Here is a 16,406-nt window from a genome sequence, read left to right as displayed (position 1 = left end):
GATAATCAGTGATAATGTGATAAAAGTGATAAGATACAATTTAATGACACAAAATAACATGAAATGTGGAGACTATGTCAAGAGTCAAAAAGGATTCTTACCAAAAAGGCCAAAATTTCAAATTCAAAAAGTTGGTTCTTGCCAGTTAATGTTGTGTTTTTTCTCTTGTAGCTACTAACTGTGGTGCTAAAAATGAATGAATCCACCTCATCTTCAATAAAGAAACATTTAAACACATTTTGAATATTAAAGCTGCAAGCAGCGTTGAACGGGCCTTCGCGCCCTTGCGCACGTCGGGCTGCGGCGCAGTCAGCTAAGTTTCTGGGAACCAAGAAAACGTTTGGAGATGATCAGTGTGAGAGTCTTTTGACACACAATACTAACCAGTGTCTCTCTGTGAGCCCACCCCTCTGTTTATCACAGACAATTATGAATTATGAAATCAAAATATTGTTAACCTTAATCAATAAATCAGGCACCAACTGTAGGATCTGTGAGGAACACAGTTGATTATTTGCCATAATTATCAATTATCAAAAATAATTAACTAATTATAACAATTAATAGAATTATTAATATGAACTAACAAATACAGGGCACCACCCGGAAACCGGGATCAATAACCAAACAAGGTAATCTCATAAAAGGAGTTCACCTAGAATGTTAATATCTGAGAGATATCAACATTCAAGGGTGAACAAAGAAGGGTGAATTCAAGCTCTGACTCCTTTAATCAGCCACTTTTCACAATATTACACACAATAATGACAAAAGAACTTCTCTTTAAAGATATAACATTGTTTATTAAACTTTGCAAAATAACAAGTTAACAAATGCTTCATTCAATAAACAGCTATTCTAAAATCTAATTCTACCAAACAAAACACAAACAGCTTTGCACAGGGTTGGACACATGCAGGGGAATGCGTGTGTGTGTGTATGTGTGTGCGCGAGACAAGATGGCGACGGGGCCTGACGTGATGACGTCGTCGGTCTGCGACGCAGACGTGACTGTGGGAGTGAGTCAGGTCACGCGAGGCCCGGATGGCAGAAGTACGGCGGTGTCTTGGCTAGACAAAAACAAGATGGCGCCGCCTGGTAGACGGCGTCTTGCTCTCATCCAATTCCGTGAAAAACACATGTGTCTGATGGCGGATAAGGAAACAACGCAAAGCTTTGTCCGACGTTATCTGACCATCAGATGTGCAAAACGATGTTGGTGCGTGTATCTGTGCGCGCGTGAGTGTGTGTGTTAGTCACAAGAGGGGGAGGAGGGAAAGCGGTCGTGAGAGGAAGAGAAGCGGATCTTTTGTCCACAGAGAGTGCACGTACGGACGGCAGTCTGTAATGCACATTGTCTGGTTTCTGATCGACAGAGCAGTTTACTTTCTCACTCACGGTGGCACAAACACAGCAGTAGTCCCGAGCGGGACAAACACAAAACAGTCTAGCGTAGTGAACATAACTAACAGGCAGCAAACTTAAAATACTCCTCAGAGTAAAGCAGAGAAAAATGGACTCGGCGGTCAGTCAACTCACACAACAAGAACAATAGCAATAAAGCTAAAAAGCTAAATGCTAAACAACAGCAACTGATGCTGAAAAGAACACACAACTAACACTGTCTATGCCCAGACTTATGCCTCTTACTTGGTTGCTTCAAAAAGCGAGCAGGGTGTGTGTGTGTAGTCCGTCTTAATGTCCAACTTTGTTCTTGGCTCAGAGGCAGACGGTGCCGTTCTCGCACGTTCGGCGAAGATCACGGCAGCTGGCTCTGAGTGGAGTGGCAGAGAGAACAGCAGAGTCGACTCGGCGAAGACGAGCAGGGCAGAGCCGTTCCACGTTATCCTGAAGAAACTTCATTTCTTCTTTCTCGGGGGAATTTGAGGACGCTGGTTGCAGCAGCGGTCTCTCTCGGATCCAGAAATGTGTTCGGGTGAACACGGGCAAAGTCTCGTCTCGTCTGACGAGGGGAGTCTTCGATGAGGGGAAAACATGTTCGTGGGGTAGTCAAGCTAACTCACAGGGGAACAGGAGTTACCCCTAGCTCAGTGACATGAGAAAGACGTGTATTTTGGGCGTGCTCGGTTATAAAGGGGTAGTGATGTCATGGCTGCGTCATCAGGACGCTCCGCTGTGCAGGATCGTCTCCGCCAATGAGGGACCGATGTTGACTGTTCCCTGCTGAGGTGTGAAAATCGCAAAGCATCCTTGGAAATGGAGTTTGCAATGGTCTGCCATTGTCTGTAACCAGCATTTTGGCGCTATGCCTTTGTCTCTACACATTAATCCTGTCTGTCTAACAAAGTAAAAAAAAAAACTTCTGCTCCGGAACTCCAGCCTTCCTGAGTTCTTCCCTCATATAGGCTATAGTCTTTCTTGATCATTAGGACAATATATGATTACATGTGTAATAGTCTCCTCAGCCAAGTGGGAAAAAATATGTGCATATATCAACATCAGCAATTGGCAAAAATTACAGTCAAAAACTGATCATCTTGAATAATCATGATCCCAATATTGAACAAAAATGATCGTGACTATGATTTTTGCCATAATCAAGCACCCCTAAAAACAACAAATTGTGATTTACATACACACACACACACAGAGTTTAAATATGTATGTGATAAATTGTAAATATGTATGTAATGAATTGTTTTCTTTAAGAAACTGTTACTTGAACATTTTTCAGTGTGCTCCTAAAGTTATATGTATGCTCCTAATTTCTTTCATTTAGGAGCACATGTACTCCTTGGAAAAAAGTAAGGATTGAACACTGCTTTCAGTGTCTAGAAGCACTAAGTAAGTGGAGTGTGGCGCAGTCCAAGGGCTTCTGTCACAGGCAGTAGATGTTTACTTTACCCATCCCCCCCTCCCATTCTCTCTCTCCCTCTCAGCTGGAAGGAAGGATTTCAGAGTGATCTTCTTGTGAAATATCCTCATAAATCCCATGACTTTGGCCAAATCCTACATAAAAATTACATTTTTCTGTAGGAATTTTCGTTGCGAATCCATTGATACAGGTTTGAAAGTGGTCGGACTTATAGTTTAGACGTAAGACGACCCAGTTTGGCACAAAGTCCATGCCCAGAGATTGCCTCCCCATTGGTTTACATTGTAAGGTGTGATGTTGCACTCCAACTTTCAGGGCTTACTAAATCTAAACCGTTCGAGTTATTACAAAGTTTTTAATAACTTTTGCTCAGCACAGTGTAATGAGTCATGTAGTAAAGTTCGAAGCCGATACCATTAACGCCCTAGGAGGAGATAGCATTTATTCAAGGTCCAAAAAATCATACTTTGAAATTGAGATTGCGGACTTCCTGTTGGATTTAGGTCAGGGGTGTCAGTGTATGATTTGTAGGTCTTGATGAGATGAATAATTGAGTTTTGGTTCGATCTCTCTACGACATTCCTACAGCCCGTGGCGGCCGTTTTAGATACATAGGTGGCGCTCTCAAGCACATTTTGGCACTTTGGGGGTTAATTTTTACATTTTATCAAATTTTTCACCAGACCTGATGTGCGTGCCAAATTTGGTGAGTTTTTGAGCATGTTTAGGGGGTCAAATTTAGAGTTAAAGTGGCGTAGTAAGAAAGAAACAAACACACGAAAAACAATAGGGTCTTCGCCCTTTGGGCTCAGGCCCTAATAAGAAAGTTTCTTACCCCAAATCTTCTCCACATATAGATTGGATGCTCTGTGAGTGACTTCACATCTGTATGAAGCAACGTCACTCCTTAAAATCTCCACTATGTCTCTTCTCTGGTAAGTGTCGTCTTCATTTGGTCTAGCACCTGAGGTCAACAATCCGTCCTCTTTAGTCAGAACACGGCCGTCTCTTTTGATCTCCAGGATGATGTCTTTTGGGTAGAAACCTGTGGCCAGGCAGGTCAACATGACGTTTGTCTCAATTTTGGCGTTCGTAGTTAACACGTACACATCTGGCGAAGCTGGAATGAGAAAACGTTAGGTGAGTTCATGTTTGCAGGGAGGCTACATAGCATTATGCTAAACCACATGTGATACTGTTTATACCATCCTCATAATAAACTGAACTAATAGAATCTGTTGCTACAACTACTACAACAAATAGTGACAATGAGATCTTTAATTATAACAAAAGTATAACACAAAAACATACTGGTGATACTAAACTTAGCAACATAAAAACACTGCTGCTACGACACACACTTCATTTCATTATTTCTGCTCTTTTTCCAAAAGTTTTCTGAGATTTGAAGATCATGTTTGTTATTGAATATGGTGTTTACGAGGGTTGGGTTCCAATAGCCGGTTCTCTTTGTATTTGGTTCCATGATGGCAAAGTACCGGATTTGCTGAACTCCAGGGCTAATTTCTTTTATTAGCAAAGACTGGTGTACAGAGCAGACGGGGAACAGTTTTCTCATTTACAGTATATAATGTAGCTGACGCTGTCCGTCTTCTATCAGCTGTAGCCAATGAATGTTAATGCCTTGAGTAACTTGACATATTGACAGTTAAATCAGCTTCAGTTGTCAAAATCTCCCGCTCAAACTTTAATTTATAATCATATTAATTATTTAAGTTAATCAACTTAATAGTTCAGAATCAGGACTTCCATTATTTGAAACAAGTAGCTTGTGAAAAATAAGGTGTACCAGGATGGTACAGCAGTTATTTAAATGTGTCAGATACATATTTAATCAATATTTAATATCTTCTGCTGCTCATCTCACTTTCAGGTTGTTGCAACAGGTTGTAAAATGGAACCGAAACTGAAGTGTTTCTGCCTTCTTTCATGAAGTTATTTTTAACTTTTATTACAAATGTTGAAAGCTGAACCTCAGTGGATTCAAAAGGATTCAGAGTCAATAAAATACTATTGAACCATAATCCTAGTGAAGTGCTGTTTGTTGATGGGAAATGTTGCCACATCTGGACCTGACAATTTTCCATGACAAATACTAAAATTCAGGAAGAAACAAAAAAAAGCCAGATTTTGTGTGAATACCAATAATATCAAGACCAACTCATTTCATGTTTGACATTTTAACAACCTGCATAGTAATCCTTCTATGACTTAAGCCACTTCTATAATCTCTAGTAATAATGGATATAAAAATACAGAAATGATTTTCTGTCATACATACAGCCTTCTTGCAGCTGCTTTTCCCCGTATGTCATGAACTTGTTCAACCAATCTATACACTCGTTCTCCAGGTAGCCTTTGGTGTATTCTTTTAGGACCTGGTCATCATCCCACTTTCTCTTGGTCAGGACTGCTATATCAGTGGAGGCAACCCAGACTGCGTTGGCGTCGTCAAAGGACAGGAAGTCTTGTCCGTCATAGTTGTACATGTCAACGCCACGGCTAAACGTCACACTGCCATCAGGCCTCTTCTCACCCTCACAGCCGACCATCCACTGAAGAATATGGACATCTAAAGGGGAGTGACAGTGAAATAAATTACAGAGAATGAGGGCATGGAAAAATGCAGCGAATAATTACAATTAATACAGTTTCATTTAAGCAAACTAGAAGTTATCACTTGTTCCTGACTTAAGGGAAAAAAACAGCTTCATTTTTGCTGGAACATTTATCTTTACTAAAGGTATTACAGTTGTTAATTTCATAGTGTTAATTATTGATTCATCAAAAAGTGATCCCAGTCTGACACATTTCATGGATCTTACCATCATCAGTCTGATTCATTCGTTTCTTCAGGATGTCGATGCTGTCTTTGAACCACTGCTGCTTGCTCAGGCGGGACTGTGTGCCTTTCTCCCAGTAGTCTGCTGGAAGTCGCTCTTTCATCCAGGGCTCCTTGGGAACTTTTTTCTTTAGATCACTGTCATAGTAGTCGATCATCCTGTCGTCCATCAGACCCATAGCTGTGAACTCGTGGATGCCCGGAAGTCCGACAGGTTTGGAGAAGGCAGTGTAGATGTAAGTGAGGGAATGTTTCTCTGAGAGTCACACAGATGAAAGACAGAGAGAAAGACAGACAGACATGTTTACAGACGAGGCAGATGAGCTCCAGCAGATTTGACTTAATGCTTTGGACTCTTATCAATCTATTTACTGGCATCGATCAGAATATTAATGTAATAAGCTTGGAATAAGAATACACTACAAAAACTGAAAAACTATCAGTCTCTATGAATAAGTTAAACTCAAATAATCAACAGAAATCTGATGAATACAAAGACGTCGCAACTTTGACTATTTTACTTTCGCTTTTAAGTCGCATTTATGTGTAAAAAAAACAAAAAAACAAACAACTCCCTTACCGCTGTTTACCGTCAGCCCCGCACACAAAAGAACGAAAACTGCGACGAAATACATCTTCACCAAAAAGTACACTCCATCAAAGTTTCTAAAAGTCCGTTTTAACCGAGTGTTGGACGGACGTTTTAACTGGGCGGCGACAACTTGCAGCCTACTTCCTGCTTTTTCAGTCTGTCTGTTCGTCCCATGGATGTATAAAGGGAACGTAACAAACAGTGGGAAAATTAAATGGATTGGGGCTGATCGGTAGACTGAAATTGTCTTAAATTTTGATCATTTTAACTGTAGCATATTTTTCTTATTGACCTCATGGTAAACTGATTTTTAGTCTTATTGCTACTTTTGCTGTGGGCTTACCTGCTCAGTATTAAAAAGTCTAAACAAACTAATAGTTCAGTATGCCAGGTACATCACAGGGTATCATAATCCTGAGTTTTATTAATTTTTGCTGTAGCATTTATGTTTCTTATTGATCTCAATCCCTTTATTATATTTGTGAAAACTAAAAAAGGGCGATTTCACTGCTTTTTCCCCCATCCAGATCACATTAGACACGGTCCAAATCAAAAACCTATACTTCGACTCAGCAGTTTTATGCTTACAGTTTTATGCTTATGCAGTTACGTTATTCACTTCATGAATTAGCTCGAAAATGATTGAACAACGCTATCTACAGGCGTTATGACACTTTTAGGGTAGACCGAGAAATACCAATTGGAGGCTGTGAATCGGAGGCCAACTCCACGACTTCTTCCACCCATACCACTGCTCGGTTCCCACGCCTTATTGGCTCGTGCAATGGGACTTGTCACAGACTCAATAGGCCTTTCGAGTTCATCTTCCTCCATTTTCAAAACATGTGGTGTTCAACCCGGTTCAGAACTGCTTCACTGTCTTCACTGGCCAACGGAACCAACCAACCCCGTTACGTAGGCAGTGACGACACTTCAAAATTGCGGCGCACTAGCTAGATAGCTAGGTAGAAATTATGAAAATAAATTTGTAATATCTGTGTTTTTAACAACTTTTTGAAATCAAATTTTAGGCAAGGTGTTTTTTTAAATATATTTTCGCACTACCAGTGCCAAAAAATGTACGTTTCATGTCCACTTTAAGCCTCGTTCTTCAGGTTATGGGGGACTGAAATTGCCGTTATAAAAACATAAATACATAAATAATTAAATACATAAATAGATTTTTAAAAAATACAGTTTGGTAATGAAAAGGCTATTTCCTTATTTTTACATTCATTTATATATTAATTTCTACATTTATTTATTTCTGTATTTCTGTGTCAGTATGTTAATAAGGTTGGCGGTCGTACCTCAGTCTAATGTCTGATTGGTTATCCGGTCTTTAAGTCTGACATATTACCCTTTTAAAATGCTATTTCCAGGTCCAAGCCGGCCCCAGGCTCTGGTCTTTTTAGCAGTGTGCCTTGTTGTTTGAATGGATCTGTTAACTGTTACGACCCCTTCCTTTCTGCCCGCATTGGTTTACCTGGCCACTTTCTGCAGGAGCTGGCAACTGATGCAGCGCCAGGAAAGTCAAAAACAATAAGTGAGGCAGCTCCTCAGAAGACTAGCTATGGTGGGCGGAGTGCAGCAGTTAGTTCTGGTACTTGCAGGAACTGTCAGGAACTGTCAGGCAAAGTGGCACTGGAAAAAGGAGTGTCCAGTGCTGAAAGCAAGGAGGTCCTCCAGTCAGGTGAAACCTGCTGTTATGGCTGCTCCGGTCATACCATCTGTTGAGAGTAATGAGTTAGGTCAGATGCAGGCCTGCACTGGTCTGGTGGCTCCTCAGGCTGATTACTCTGCCTTCATATCAGATGAGTGTGTCTCGTTTGTGGGAAGTAGTGTGCAGGTTCCCATTAAAATCCTAAGGAACACTGGAGTGCTAGATTCATTCATTCTTGAGTCTATATTGCCATTTTCTTCCAAAACTGATACAAGTGGTTGTGTACTAACTCTGGGAATGGGTATGGTTCCATTCTCTGTCCCATTGCACCAAGTGAGTCTGGCCTGTGGCCTTGTCCAGGGGGAGGTGCTGGTCGGTGTCCAACTGAAAAAAACTAGTTCTTCAATATGTTGACATTAGTTCAGTAACGTAATGTCACAGCTTTGGTACTCTTGCCACTAACGTTACCCTTTTTAAAGTCCATGTTTATTTTATTAGCAATTTGTTACTGAGCGATGCTAACTGGCTTAATGTAGTATGCTAACATTTGTGTCTGTATCATTAGCTTACAAGTTACATAGACTAAAACACTGGATAAGTGATTGTTAACTATACCAGAGAAACTGAGATAAACCACAGCCTGCATGTTTACCTATATTTTAGTAATCTGCACCAGACTATATAATTTACAGAACACATCAGGTATAATTTTATGACACTGGGAAGAAGATAGTTAAATTAATTTTGTTTTTTAGGGTGATGATAAAACCTTCATAGATGTGAACACTGCCTCATAAGCAACTTTATATAGCATGTAGAGTAGTTTGTAAAAAAATACCACATGTAAAATAGTTTAAAAGATTTTTGAGCAGGCATCAACATTGTTTGATATTTTGTATTTTTTTGTTAGACAAGCTTTGAAAAGTGTGAGATCAGCTGCAGTGACCCACATCTGGACATCCGGTAAACCCAAAGGCTGACATGGTTCACTAATATCTCCAAGAATCTACTGTGACCTACCTTCAAAGACAGGATGACCAACTCATTGACAGACAAATATTTAATTAAACACATGCAGTGCATTAGCATTGTTTCTGCTAACATTTAGACTGTCCTGTCTTAAAATGTGAATAGAATCTATTTTAGGTTTAAATTTGAAATCACATCTTCTGCACACTCCTAACTCCGACTTAATCTTTATATTTTAAAGTTTAGTTAACCTCTAGGTCACAATATTCTGGTAATTATTTTAACCGCTGTCACCAAGTGCTTGCTCATGGGGAAATTGTTGGGTCTCTTAAAGAGTACGGCCTTGACCTGCTCTATGTGAAAAGTGCCTTAATATGATTTTTGTTGTGACTTGGGGTTATATAAATAAATTGAATTGAAAATTGAATTAATTGTTGAACTGCTGTATTGATAGTATTTTAAAGAGAGGCACAAGGGTTAAATATATTTAAAGGCATCCATCACTTACATTGAAAGCACATTTGAAGGATCTTTTAACAGTCAGTATGAACAGGAGGAATGATTACAGCGAGGAAAACCTCTTTCACTGTTCATATGGACACCTGACTGTTGTTTTAAGACACACTTGAAAGATTGTGAACTTGTCCTTTAAAGCCTCAGTCAATGTTTTTCTAATGGGAAAGAAAGATAAATAGGAGTGGTGCCTGTAAATAAAGACAACATTAACACTACTAATGAACAGCTACACTTATTAAAATTCAGAATATACATATCAATTTTTTTAACTGAGGAAAGCATGAAGGTCATAATTCAGAGTTTACAGACAGGACTGCCTTAACTAATGATTTGACTTACTGACCATCTTCTTTTAATATGAGTCAATGTGTCTGATAAAAACATGGAGCTTTTTCTGTCTTTTTTTTTTTTAATGATCAGGATTGTTTGGTCTTCGGTGGCCCAGTATTCACTCTCTTTTAACTCTGTTTTTCCTCTCTACCAACTCCCGAGGGAAATATCTGGCTCTTTAGCTGCTAAATGCTCCACTATGTTCACCAGCTAGTCTACAGCTAACTGTGTCTGTTTGCCGTTTGGTGCTTAGCAGGTAGTGTACAGTGACTTTTTAGAGCCCAAAATGATGAATGCTGAGAGTGAACCAGAACAGTTAAGTTGCAGCTGGACAGATGAACAATGAGCTGAAACTCACTATAAAGCTCCTGACCACATGATGGCAGCAGTGCTGCATTTTGATGTTTAAGGAGGAATTGTTAAAACTATAAAGCTTTATTTTAACAATCCAGAATTTACAATGAAGTCTCTTGGAAAGAACTACAGGGTTTGGTACTAATGATGTGCAAAGTGTTCAATTTGTACACTTCCAATTAATTAATTAATTCCAATTAACTGTTGACGTAACATAAGAGTCTTTAGGTCAGTCCACTGCAGGTCAGCTGAACATGCAGAAATGTGATATATTGTCTTCAGGCAGGGATACAGTTCAATACAGTCTGAAAATGAATCAGTTAGTCCATAATCAGTTATTTATAGAACAACAAATGTTGCTTTACAGAGAGATGAGAATTACAATCAAATAAAAACACAGATGTAATTATGAGGATCAAGGAGGGAAAAAGTGTAGAATACAAAACTAAACCTAAAAACATAAACAGCATTGCACAGACAACAAATAAACAGAGAGGCTGAGAGTTTGTTTTAAGCTTCCAACAATACATAAATTAATTAATATTTATTTGGGTTTAAATTGAGATTTTCTTGGACAGAACTTCTTATTTCCTTCATGATTAGTCATAATTTACATCATTCTTTTCAGGAAACTTTGTCAGAAATTATTAGGAAACTAACAATAATACATACTTAATATGTTGTAATATTTTATATATATTCACTATATTATAATACATTATGTTATACTATATTATTACACCATACACTATGTTCTATTATATTATTACTATATTAATACATAGTTGCATATTGCTATAGTAGTTTGTATATAACTCTTACACTTACATATCAATGCATTACATTTCATTATATAGACAAAATAATATATAATATATATAATATAATATCATATAATATAGAGTTTAGAGACAGTACTGCACTATTTAAGGTTGACCTGAATTGTTTTTGTATAGTTTTTATTTTTATTTATAGTCTTATTGCTTCTTATTATTGTTTTATTTGTATTATTTATTTCAGGGTGTGATCTGGACCACCTTGAAAGGAAAAGAGATCTCCGTCCCGTTCACTGAGATGAAGATGAGACCAGCAGCCTTCAGTCCTCCGACCAGAAGATGAGAGAAGATAATGAAGATAATCATTTCACCCCAAATTACACAAAAATATAAAGTATTTCAGATAACATGCTGATATTTTAGAGATATCTGAACTTCCAGCCCAATATAATGTATGATGTAAACATGGCTGTTTGCAGCACTTTTATTGATGTTTCTCTTCTTGCTGATTCAGAGGTGATTTTCTGTCTGTGCACGCAGGCTTTTCATTGTTTTTGATGTAAATAAAAATCATACTAAATGCCTCATTATTTGAACTGGGATGAAACAGAGTCAGTAGTCAAACATACAGTAAGATACAGACTGATGATTAGTAGATACAGAATGATCTTGGTGTATTCTGACTTCATCCAGTGGGGTTTTATTTGGGTTCTTTGGGTCTAAAAGTTGTAAAAAGTTGAAAGACACTTCAAAGAAAATACAAATTAGTAAAATCAGGAAAGCTTCTGACTCCAAATGGTCTGTCAGCTCTTAGTTTTCAGCCTCTGGAACAAATAAAAGCCACCTGAAATCAAATCAAACGGAGGATGTTGTTGTGCTTTGAAGCCTGTAGGAACTTGAGGCATTGATGCAGCTCTACAGATCAGCAGCAGCGCCCCCCTTAAGGCTGTAATATTTATGATGCACTGTGTCCCCTCACTATGATCTCTGGAAAGCAGCAGGTGAGTGATGCTGAGTTTTGTTTGTTCTCAGTGTTTCTGCTCCTGTGTGTCACTTTGTCATCTTTTGTAAACCTCTCCAGTCTTTATTCTCCTTTTTTATGTTCCCCCTTAAAGGACACAATTGTAAAATGATTGAAATCAGTGTCGTTGTATCCATAACATCATAGAAACCAGATTACCAGAATGTTTTCTAGGATATTTTTAGTACTTTATTATGAATACAATGACTTTACAGTCACTTCACAGCAGTTTGAGATCACTCACTATTCTGAGTTGATCACATTTTCACAAACATGATCTTAACTTTAAATAAAATTTCAATGCTTAATATAGATAGCTATGTAATAAACACCTGAGAGTGTTTGTTGAACACTTTGAAACATTTCCAAGGCAACACACAGCAGCGGATAAAGCACAGAAAAAGTAAAAATCCTGATTCAAAGTCTTACTTAAGTAAAAGTACAGAAGTATTAGTTACAATATTAACTTAAAATATTAAAAGTATATTCATAATTCAAAATGGCCAGACATACTGTATAAAGAGTACTGTGCAAACATTTTAGGCACTTCAGATGTTTAGGTTCTTATCCATAACGCAATAGGATCAGGGAGGCGTCTGATTGTCCCAAATTTATTCTGCAGCATGACAATGAGACCAAACATCCAGCCTGAGACATAAAGAACTAGCTTCAGCTACAAGAAAAACAAGGAGTCTAACAGATGGTCTGGACCCCACAGAGTCCTGATCTCAACATCATGGAGTCAATCTAAATGAAAGTTTATACAACTAAAAATAAGTCAATTCAAATTTAGTTTAAGATATTTTGAGTGAAAAGACTCAAAAGATTCTGTTAAAAGACCAACGGAGCCAGAACATTTCATGACATTTCAATGGGAATTTGTCATTTGAAGACTAAACTTTCACTTTAATGTCTTTCCTAAATTGTTAACATGGATTTAAAATAAAAAAAATTATGACAAACTTTTTAGACAGAAAATGTAAATGTAAATTTTATATTTGTCACTACAGTCTGACAATTCTAAAAAGAAAATAAATCAGATCAACATTTGGATTATAATACATTCACATCAGAGCCTGAAAAAGGTAAAAAAAAAAAAAAAAAGCACACAGGGTAAAAGTGTTAAAACAGAAAATATATTACATGTATTTAAGCCACCAGGTAAAGATGCAAAAATCATCTGTTTAAACAGCAGTGGATTTGATTTCATTTAATGTAATATAAGATTTAAAAAGTGATCAAGTGAGCATTAAACATTGTTACTTGTTGAAGCAGCTGTAAACACTGAAGAGTCCATCATACAATCATTAACAATTATACAAATGTCCAAATACAAAAATACAAAACAAAAATACAATTATCTTTTATTTTTGGAGAGAAAGCATGTTCATGTCTAAAGATCGAGAACACAAACCAGACAGCTTTATACCTCTACAGAAGCAAAGGTAAAAACAGTCAGGTCCCTAAATGGACACTTCAACAAACGTTACACCTTCTTACAAATAAGAAGGGTCATAGGATGATGTCACAGAGACCTGATGGTCAGTCAATAACTTCAAACAAGGACATCCTTCAAATTTAGCTCAACAGTTAAGAACAGTAAACAGTAGGATTAAGACAAAGATATCTGTAGATAAACCCCAGAGGTCAGCAAACAACCCTCAGATACAAACAAGTTCAAGAGTTCAACTAACCTAGGAGGTAGAATTTCTTATTCCACAGTGTCACAGTGATGTTACATCACATTGAATAGAGAACAAACACTGAACCCTTTAGTTTAAAAACATGTGTAACATATATAATATATACAAGAAATGCATCAAATGAATCACTATTTAAATCTCTCTCACAAGTGTAATACTAACAAGTTGTTTTACTAAATTTACAAGCATGAATTTTTTGCTCAACACCTCATAACTCTGACTTTATTTCATGATCTGTCTTCAGGCTTTTCAAAACGTCTCATCAAATCCAGCTGTTACTGATTCTAGACAAATTTGACAAAGATTTTGTTTGAAATACGATATCAACAGATCCACAACAGCTACTTCAAGTAAAAACATTTATTCTTACCCTCTTGCATAAATCTACTGTAGCATTTAACATTTGCTTCAGTAACTATGATTAATGATCTCTAAACTTTTTGTTTATATTACATTTATTTGTGTGAAACAATAGTGTTTCTTTCACCATGACTTTGAGGTTCAGCTTAAAGAGACATGGAAGAATTTTTTCACCCATTTTAGGCAATCAATGGAAGAAAACTACAAAGAGAGAATATGTGAAATCTGTTGGAACATTATTCCAGAGTAATCAGGACTCCTCAAACTATCACACTTACTAAAGTTCAAACCCAATCCCTGTAGTGTCTGTACTTTAAAATCACTGCTGAAACATTACAACCACAAAGTAGTGTCTTTTTACTACTACTGTTCTCATCATCATCATCATCATCATCATATAATCAATTAACTTGGAAAACTCTTTAAAAAAGCTTTCTGAGCTGAATTAAATACTTTGTTCTTGTGTTATCTGTTTTAATGTCTCTTCTGGTTTTTAAAACTCACCCTTTTTATTTTATATTGTCTTCCCAATAGAAAGGCTTTTTTTTCCCTGGTGAGGTGGTTCAGACTCCAGTCTGTTCATCATTGGAGCCGTCAGGTGAGTCTTTGTCTGCAAGAATTAACAGATGTGTTACTTTCTATACATGAACTAATGCTTTTCTACACATCTTGTGAGGCTGAGATGCATTTTGTTATTAACTTTTCATTTATCCAAATTGCATAACACATTTTCTCAGTTACCTCTAGTAATATCTAGTCATGAAGATAGTATGTTAAGTTTTGGTAATTTGGGTGTAATTCCTTTAAACATTTAATTTATCTCTTGCTGCCACTTGAAACTGTCAAAGCATGAACCTGTGTGGTGCAGATTTCACTCAATCAACAGAAGATACTTACTAGAGGCATAAGAACCACGCCTGTAGAGAGACCCTTAATACCCTGTGAAAAAAAGAAAATGCATTGAGGTTTGTAATAACTGCTTATATCCAATCTGTGTTTTCTGGACTGCTTTTGATTTATTTATTCTCTGAGGATACAACGGAAACTAAAGATAAAATGCTTTAAAATACTGTTTCAGGACCTGAGTCAATGTCTGCAGAGGAAGAGCTTTCTTTATGTTATAAATGATGATATATAATAGATTAAAGTGATGTAACATCACAACAGTTTCAGACAATAACAAATAAAAGCATGTCATCAAGTGGTATACCTGTGAATAAACACAAAGTTAACACACAAACAAAAAACAAAAACAGCTAAACTAACTATTGCCAAGTTCATTGTACAGAAGTTACAGCCTGGCCAGGACTAACTAAAAGGATTAAGGTTAGAATGAAAACAGCAGAAACAACAAACTGATCAAACTAATCAAACTGAAAAGCATGAACCTTCGTGGTGCAGCTTTCAATCAGTCAATCAAAGATACTTACCACAGACAGAACCACAGTGGCTGCAAGTACCAGTACACCCTGTGAAGAAAAGAAAATGCATCAAGGTTTGTGTTAACATGTTTGGGAACCTGCTTATATCCTATCAGTGCTTCCTGGACTGCTTTCTATTTATTAATTATACTAACAAGTATTGTGTGATATATCTTATTCCTCTGTGCCGTAGAGCTCTGTTGACCTCTGTGGCTCCGTGGTCAATGAGTCACACCGCTGTACTGGGTGACATGTTCCTTCATCAACATGAACACACTGTCCTTTATTTTGACTCAATCCTGCACACACAGTCCTGCTGCCAGAAATACTCACAACAGTTCAAATGTGGATTCATCCACCGCTGAAAATAGTCCCCAACAAATACACTATTTCCTCTGTTTGTTTGTTAGAAACTACAGTGAAAAAATTACTGAGACTTTTTTAAAATATGAAACTAAATATTTCTGATCTACGTCTTCAGTAGGAAGTAACGAGCTTGAAGTTGAGAGCCACAGACAGGGAGGGACGTTGACAAGTATGTAGAGACAGACTCATCACTTTTGTATTTAACACCAGTCTGATCATATAAGCTGAGTAACTGGCCCAACTTGTGATTTGACTGATCAGCTTTTAAAGAATCAGTTTGTAATTTTTGTTTTTTGACCCCAAACATTTGTATAGACAAAGCCCCTGAAGTCCAGAAAGAAGATATGTTTTATTTTGTGGCAAAGAGATGTTATATTGTGCACAAAAAACTAATCTCTAATACAAACATTTTGGTAGGAACATGTTATTTAAAAAGGTGTGTTTAAGACAGCTTTATACCTCTGCAGAAGCAAAGTTAAAGACAGTCAGGTCCCTAAATGGACACTTCAACAAACGTTACACCTTCTTACAAACAAGAAGGGTCATAGGATGATGTCACAGAGACCTGATGGTCAGTCAATAACTTCAAACAAGGACATCCTTCAAATTTAGCTCAACTAGGTACCTGATGATCCA

The 16,406-nt window shown here is 37.4% G+C and overlaps 2 protein-coding genes across 5 annotated transcripts in view; both read right to left on the bottom strand.

Annotated features, from left to right (window-relative positions):
- The window catches only part of LOC137198238 (class I histocompatibility antigen, F10 alpha chain-like), a 150,103-nt gene that overhangs the window by 32,355 nt on the left and 101,342 nt on the right, over positions 1-16,406 (bottom strand). Inside the window, exons 1-4 of one of the 4 annotated variants that reach the window (XM_067611945.1) lie at positions 6,280-6,419; positions 5,683-5,955; positions 5,139-5,429; positions 3,672-3,956 (exon numbers count right to left, since the gene is read on the bottom strand). The exons of 2 other annotated variants lie outside the window; for them this stretch is intronic. In XM_067611945.1, the coding sequence (XP_067468046.1) occupies positions 3,672-3,956; positions 5,139-5,429; positions 5,683-5,955; positions 6,280-6,334 (904 nt within the window). In that variant the 5' untranslated portion in view covers positions 6,335-6,419. Of the gene's footprint in view, positions 1-3,671; positions 3,957-5,138; positions 5,430-5,682; positions 5,956-6,279; positions 6,420-16,406 lie in introns of those variants that run through there. One more of the 4 variants, XM_067611946.1, reaches the window with a different exon arrangement.
- The window catches only part of LOC137198241 (class I histocompatibility antigen, F10 alpha chain-like), a 105,245-nt gene continuing 103,738 nt past the window's right edge, over positions 14,900-16,406 (bottom strand). Inside the window, exons 11-12 of the mRNA XM_067611950.1 lie at positions 15,414-15,452; positions 14,900-14,922 (exon numbers count right to left, since the gene is read on the bottom strand). Coding sequence (XP_067468051.1) covers positions 14,915-14,922; positions 15,414-15,452 — 47 coding nt within the window. The 3' untranslated portion in view covers positions 14,900-14,914. The remainder of the gene's footprint in view (positions 14,923-15,413; positions 15,453-16,406) is intronic.

This window comes from Thunnus thynnus, chromosome 15 (assembly GCF_963924715.1).
Source record: "Thunnus thynnus chromosome 15, fThuThy2.1, whole genome shotgun sequence".
NCBI lineage: Eukaryota > Metazoa > Chordata > Actinopteri > Scombriformes > Scombridae > Thunnus > Thunnus thynnus.
The sequence above is the reverse complement of the archived record's forward strand: the minus strand, read 5'-3'. Positions and strand labels throughout refer to the sequence as shown.